General features: G+C 62.6%; 1 protein-coding gene across 1 annotated transcript; it reads right to left on the minus strand.

The window, feature by feature from the left end:
- Positions 1-1,976: 1,976 nt before the first annotated feature.
- Positions 1,977-7,011, minus strand: ARID5A (AT-rich interaction domain 5A). The gene is given in 18 exon segments (XM_055696052.1): positions 1,977-2,706; positions 2,708-2,782; positions 2,784-2,975; positions 2,977-3,035; positions 3,038-3,175; positions 3,178-3,217; positions 3,219-3,367; positions 3,370-3,517; positions 3,552-3,661; positions 3,664-3,903; positions 3,906-3,960; positions 4,205-4,355; positions 4,455-4,497; positions 4,500-4,551; positions 4,651-4,705; positions 4,794-4,957; positions 5,868-5,957; positions 6,383-7,011. Coding segments are annotated over 18 exon segments (1,836 nt in total). The 5' UTR covers positions 6,401-7,011; the 3' UTR covers positions 1,977-2,649.
- Positions 7,012-7,240: the final 229 nt, after the last annotated feature.

Consider the following 7,240-nt stretch of genomic DNA (forward strand, 5'->3'; position numbering starts at 1 on the left):
ATTCCAGTTGTGTTTGTGTCAGCAAGCAGGGGTAGCGCCGGGCAGCGTGAGCTTGAACCAAGGGAAGCACCAGAAGGGGCGACACAAAGGTGCTGAGCCACTGAACAGCTGCCGAGATGACAAGGTGAGGCCAAATTCGGCACCACCAAGGGTGGTTTGCCAGGGCTGGGGACGAGTGTTTCCCCCTGGGACCGCTTTGCACAGGACAGAGCTTACAGCTGTGAACTGGGGGGGGTGTCTTTTTGTGGTGATGGGGGCTAATCCTGACGCTCTGTACGTTTCCATCCCGTGCTGCGGCTCTGCTGCGCCCTGAGCCCCTGACTTGCTTCCCTGGAGAGATGCGGGGTGTGATGCAACCTCTGCTGGCTGCGATGTTTTCGGGGAGCACGATGCTCAGCAGACGAAGGCCCGTGGTGCTGGGACGGCCCGTGCTCCCCCCAGGGCAGGCACGTTTCCCAAATTTCCGCTCACTTCCTCATCCTGCCGGCTCGTGAGAAGATCCTGGGTTTGGCTTGGCCGGGACAGCACCCACCAGGGCAGAAGCAGGGTGTTTGTCCCAGGGAGCTCAGGACCAGAGCAGAATAACCGTTCTGCACTTTGATAGTTGCGTTTGCTCATTGTGAGATGCCGGGAATCCCGTCCTGCCCCTCCTGGGCTGTGCCCGCACCGCTCCGGCTGCTGTCTGGCTCTTTGGGGACTGTCCCACTTCGCGCCGCTGCGATGCTGAGCTTTGTCAGCACCCCAAATCCTGCCGAGCCCCGGGCTTCTCTTCCCTTTTCCCTGAGGTTTTGTGCGGGGGAAAAAAAATCAAAACCAGCAAAATACTACTTGGCTGGCAATCTGGATTCAGCCCAGGCAAAGTTTCCTGCAGGGAAAGCTGTGGGTGCGGGATGACCTCGAATCCCAAGGCTGAGCTAATCCCTGGCGTCGGGGGTTGGGATGCCGATGGGATGCTGCTAAACGTGGTAACCTTCTCGCCGGGATGAAGGAACTCTAGGCCCCGCGGACGCAAGCGTGTCTGGCAAAAACAAGGGTCTGCTGTCGGCCTGTGGTGGTTTGAAGCCGCTCGACTTTTTTTTTTGGGTTTTTGTTTTTTTTTTTCTTCCAGGCTTGAAGCCACGTTTCTCCGCCAGAATATTGATAATAAGGCTGAGCCACCCGTCGCGATGCGGCGTCTCAGTGCCCTTGCTCCAAGGCGTGGAGGCGGCTCCGTGTGCGAAGACTCGAGCCCCGTGGGCCGTGTCCTCATGCACAAACCAGGGCTAACGGTGCACGTTCTGGCAGCGAAGCTCCTCAGGTGCAGCCGTGGGGGTCTGCAGTGCGTGTCACGCCTTCCCCACATCCAGGCTGGAGCATCCACGGGTGGCTGGGTGACGCTGCTCTTCTCAACGAGTCTAACACTGGAAGCGTCGCAGAGCGACTGGCGGTGCCTGGGGTGAATTCTCCTTTTCCAGTTCCTATCCCAAAGCTTTTCCTTTCCATGGATACAGCAGAAGTGATCCTTCAAAGCTGACTTACTGCTCCTGCCCCACCTGAAGCCATAAACCTCTCTGCGGACAAGCAAGTGCCACCATCCCTCTGCCTTTTCTGCTTCCACGGCTTGTGGCGAGGCGCCCAGGACGGCGGCGAGCGGCCACACGGCCGGCACAAGAAAAGCGATTCCCGTAACTCTGAGGAAGCCTTTGGGTCATTTGCAACGGCCTGACAGGAGCTCCTGGAGGCAAAGAGCACCTGGAGATGTGGCTGGCTGGTTCACGCTTGGACACACGTCCGCTCCGCAAAACAGCTGCGATTCCCCCAAAACTGATGCGGAAAAGCACCTCCTTCCCCACGGGATCGGGGCAGCCCCGGAGGTAGGTCTCAGCCCATCCCCGCAGCGTCACAGAACGTCTCTGGGCTCTGCTCTTAGGGTGAGGATCCCCCCCAAACCCTGCCCCTGATCCAAGAAATCAAGGACACCCCCAAACACCGCCAGGTCGGGAACATCCAGCCAGTTTTATTTGCCACCGGCGCAGCCGCTGCGGCTGCTCGAGGCACGGAGCAGCAGCGAGCGGAGCGGCCAGAGCGCTTTCCAGGCTGACACCCAATGCAGCAGCCGCTTGCTGCAGTCCCAAATCCCTAAAAAAAAAAAAACCCCAACCCTCTGGAACCCCGGATGGTAGGCAACGTGATTCAAACTCAAGTTTGCATCACGTGCTGTGAGCCAGCCAGGGCCCCGGGTGCGGTGGATGGGAATAACCACCGCCCGGCTCAGCCTCCTCGCCGCACCCTGCGGAAGCGCCCTGGGGCACAGCATCTCTAGCAAAACAGAAACCTCCACAACCTGTTTGGCTCCCCCTTTTTTTTTTTTTTTTTCTTTTTTCTTTTATGTGTGTATGTGTGTGTATATATATATATATAATATATATATAACCCTCGTGATACTGGGTAGTTAAGTCCCCGGCGTAACGATGTCGGATACAAACAGCTCTAAGATCAAAAGTAAAAATGTCACAGTCCAGCTTGGCTCCTCTCGGCCCCGTTCCCGCGGGCTCGGAAGCGGTGACCGGCTCCGGCACGTTCCTCGTTGCCCAGCTCGGCCACTGCGGCATCGCAGCCGGCTCCTTTTTCCGCACGGAAACGAGGCCGATCCGGAGAGGGATGGAAGCGCTACAGCTTGGCGTGGCGGTGGAAGGCCGGCACACGCGGTGAGGTGTAAGTGGGCTGGGGTGTGCCAAGTGGCCGCCGGGTAGAGCCGGTGCCGCAGCGAGCTCTCGTAGGACGCCGCCGGGTAGTGCCCGGGGCCGGTCGCCAGCGTGCCGGCACAGGTCGGAGGGCTGCGTGGAGGTGGCTACCAAAGGGCTGGGAAAAGCGGGAATGATGAAGGGGTTGACGGAGAGGGACGGTGCCGCCGGCACTCCCTGGGTTTTAAGGTGCTCCAGTGGACTCCCAAAACTCGCTGGGAAATGCAGCATCGCTCCCTTGTAAACGTCCGGAGGCTTGCGGCAGCGGCGCGGCGTAGCCGGGGCTGGCCACCACAGCCTTGGGTTTGGCCAACCTTGCTGGCCCCCCGGAGAGCCAGTGCCCGTGTCCCCGCCATCGGCCTCGGTGAGGAAGGGGGAGATGGCGCGTAGCCTTGGCGCTGGGACCGAACGCCGCCTCCTCCTCCCGGCCGTGCTTGGCCCCTGGGCGCGGCGGGGGCGAAGGCGGCGCCGGGGGGCACCCAGCAGGCTCGGACCGGTGGCGCGGGCACCCGCTCGCCGGCTCTCCCCGCCCCACGGCTGCCCCGCTTTGCTCCGCAGGTCTTGGGGCTGCTCCGGCTCCTCGGCTCGCGATGGGAAGGTGGAAGGCGGCTCCAAAAAATCCTTCAAGCTGGAGAAATACCCCAGAGGGGGTGGCGGCCGACGGGCATCAGCACCTCGTTGCGGTAGGCGTGGAAGCAGCCGGTGAAGACGGCGGGGGCCGGGCACCCGTCCTCGGCCCGGGGGCAGTGCTGGCTGTCTCTCCCACCGGGGGACGTGCTGGTGATGGGTCCCACCTCGCCGGTGATGGGTCCCCACCTCGTTCCCCACGCTCGGAGCTGTATCCTGAGCTCCCGAGGGTTCCGGGCTCCTCTGCTCATTGAGGTGGGGGCCAGTGGCCAGCCGGGGGGGCTCGGGGCCAGCGTCGCTCGCCCGGCTGCCGGCCCTCGGGAGTGGTGGCGTTTGTGGCAGGGCAAGGACTCTGCCTTGCTCACCTGGGCCAGCAGCTTCTTCTTGGCCAGCGGTGACATGATGGGATGGTTGCCTTTGGAGTAGAAGCTGGAGAAAAGGCGCTTGTAGGTTTCGGGGTGGGTCCTGCAGGGGCCGGGACACCCCTCCGAGGGGCTCGGGGTGGGGACCACCGGGCTGGAGCACCCCTCAGCTGCCCGGCCCTGCTCTGGGCATCCTCGCGTCCTCCGTGCGGGCTGCCCACCTCCGGCTTCGCCTTGTCTGGAGGCATCTGCAAGCAAGGAGATTTAGGGTGTGGAAGCCGGGCTCTGCCGTGTCCCCAGGTGGGGGTCCCCGCTCCCCCCAGCCCCCTCCCCATCTTCGGCTGCCCTCGAGCCCTCCGCTCTCCTCTTTTTCCCAGCCAGTCCCTCCCTGCTCTTCCCAGGGCACCCAGACGGGTCCCCCTGGCGAGGGACAGAGCCGGGGGCTGGTACGGAACCGCAGGCGCATCGGGGGGCTCTGGGGGGGCCGCGCACCTGCTCCCGGCCCTTCTCCTTCTTGGCCCTCTTGCTCTTCTCGCCCGTCTCGGTGCCCTTGGAGACCTTGTACTACTGCTTGCGGGGCTTGCTGGGGGGCAGAGGCTTGTCATCCTCCCCCTTGAGATGCCGCACGTACGGGAGGACCAGCCTGCGGGGGGGGGGAGCGTGGGGGTCGGCCAGTGAGAACCGGCGCCGGGAAGGGGAAACTGAGGCACGGAGCGGGACCCCCATCCCGCCCCCCTCTTACCTCTCGTAGTGCCGCCGGGTGCAAGTGGCCGCACTGGTGCTGCGGGGCTGCCCCCCAGCTCGTCGTAAACGTTCTTCCAGAGCCGTCGCCCCGTCACCTGCGGTGGGAGGGATGGGGTTAGCGTGTTGTGTCGTCGTCGTGTCCCCCCCCCCCGGGCACCCAGGGGACATCCCGGTGCTCAGGGGACGTCGCTTACCAGCTCGTAGGCTCCCAGCTTCTCCACGGCTTTGTAGATCTTCCAGAGGTTAACTGGGAAGGAAGAGATGCCGAGGGTGAGGGGGACGCGGGGGTCCGCCGGCAGCCCCCCCCCCTCCCCCGGCCCCGGCGGGGACGTACTCTCGCTTGAAGCCGAGGTGGGGGATCCTCTCGATGGGCGTGTGTCGGTCCTTCATGAACTTGTAGAGGCTGACGAGGAAGGCTTCCTCCTCTTCCTTCTCACCTCCCGTTGTTGCTTCTTCCACCGGTTTCTCCCGCTCGGAGCCATCCTCCGGGATCGGAGCCTCCTGCGGATCCGGGCGGGGGGAGAGATGGAGAGTTTGGGGAAACTGAGGCAGAGCAGTGCGCGCACAACCCCCCAGCTTTCACCGGCGCTGGGGATGCTTTGCAACCAAAGGCATTTAACGAGCTCTGGGTCGTTAGCCGGCAGCCTGGGCCGCCGGCCAAGTTGGTCAAAGCGCTGGAAGCGTGCGAGAACACGAGGAACGGCTTCCAGGAAAACAGACGGGCAGAAATTCATCCTCCGCTCCCTCCCCCCCCACCCCCCCGCCGCCGCCGCCGCCGCCTTTCTCAGCTAAAAATGTTTCTCGTTTGTTTGTTCTACATTTTCCGGAGTTATAAAACTTGTTGCTATTTTTGGGCAAAGCAGCTGCCTCAGCTCCCAAGTACTTTTTATTTTTTTTTTATCTATTTTTTTTTTTTTTTAATTCTCCTTCTTCTTTCTATTCTTTCAACCGCTTCTGACAGACGCGGTATTTTAACGGCTGAACTATTTTGAGCTTTTTTTTTTTTTTTTTTCCTTTTTTTTTTTTTTTTGGCTTTTTGAAATAAAATGGAGGGAGGGAGAGCTGGGGGGGGGGGGGGGGGGCAGCGCAGTAAAACCTACCCCCCGGCTCCATGAGGCTAAAAAATTAATTAGAAAAAATTAGAAGCCACAAAGGGGAGGGGGGGGGCTCATTTTTCTCCCCTAAAATGTCCTGGTTGGGTTTGGTTGTCGTGTCCCGTCCCGTCCCCCCCCCCCCCGGTGGGGAAAGTCACCCTCCTCTTCCTGATTCTCGCTTTCACAGGAGGCAAAAGCAACGTTCATCCTCCGAGCACCTCGTCCCCTCGGGGGGGGGGGGGATGTTTCAATCTTCCCCCCCCCCCCCAAAAAAAAATTAAAAAAATTAATTAATCCCACCGGGGCGCGGCACTCACCGCCGGTTTGGTGTCAGTGGGCTCTTGGGGGTCTCGTGGCTGCTCTTGGTTGTCCTCCATGGGGGGAGAGTTGTGATTTGAGGAGGGGTCCTGCGAGGGGGAAAAAAATAAGGGGGGGGGTGTGAAACACCCTAAATTTTTGGGTTTCCGCCCCCCCCCCCCCCCCAAAAGGGAAAATCGGGATGATCTGGGCCACGGGGTCGCCTGCCAGGCACCGAAATCGGCCATCCGGCCGATTTCGGTGCCTGGCGGGCGACCCCATGGCCTAAGGTCACCCGTGGGTGCCCCCCCCCCCCCAAAAAAAAATAAAAAATTAGGGGTCGGTACCCCTTCCCCCCCCCCATTTTGGGGGCACCCCTGCAAAACCAGCGAAAACAGCGGGGTGCCAACCTGGGGAAACTGAGGAACAGGCCGACGGGACCCCTCCCCCTCCCTTCCGTGTCCCCCCCCCCCCTCCCACGCGTGTGTGTGTCCCCCCCCCCGGGTCCCCACGCCGCTCCCCCCGTCCCGCTCACCCGCCGCCACCGCGCCATGTGACCGCCGGGCGGGCCCGTGGGGCGGCACGGCCACGCCCCCCGTGCGCCTTATTGGTTCTTCCCGCCACGCCCCCTCCTCTGATTGGCCAGCCCAGCTGCCGTCCCGCCTTTTAAGGAAAAGGATGCTGGGAGCCGTAGTCCGGCCGCGGGGCGTGTGCCCACGCGTGTCATGTGTGTGCAGGCGTGTTCGTGGGGGCGGCACATGTGTGTTCGTCTCGCAGGCACGGAGCTCCACGCGTGGGTTCGTGTATTTGGGAGGGAGGGGGGCGCAGAGGGACACGCGTGCGGGTAAATGCGTGGGGCAGGGTGGCCACGTGTGTTCATACGAGCTGATGACACGCGTGTGCATGTGAACGTGCCGCATGGGGAGGGGCGGGGGGGTACACGCGTGGGTACGTGCTTTTGCAGCCGGGTGTGCGCACGGCGGGCACACGCGTGTGTGTGCGTAGGTCCACGCGTGTGCAGCGGGGACATGGGAAATACACGCGTGTCCGTGCGTGTGCACACCCCCGCGTGTCCCGGCCGTGATTTCACGCCTCGGGGTCGGTTCCCGGCACCGGGAGCGCGGTGACGCCGTTTCCTCCCCTTTCTGGTATCGCTGCAGGAAACCGGCGGGGGGGGGGGGGGGGGCGGGTGAATGGACGACACGGGAGGTGGGGGGGGGGAGGAGCTACGGGGGCTTTTGGGGTGAAAAGCGGCAGATTTGGGGTAAACAATCCCACGTGGGCGCGACCATCAAGCCACCCTAGCGTGGTGTTAATGGGGGGGGGGGCAGCATCACCCCGGCTGAGTCCGACCAAACTCATCTCACGCAGGGCGCTTCGCCCCGCCTGCCCC

This window comes from Falco cherrug, chromosome 18 (genome assembly GCF_023634085.1).
Source record: "Falco cherrug isolate bFalChe1 chromosome 18, bFalChe1.pri, whole genome shotgun sequence".
Classification (NCBI taxonomy): domain Eukaryota; kingdom Metazoa; phylum Chordata; class Aves; order Falconiformes; family Falconidae; genus Falco; species Falco cherrug.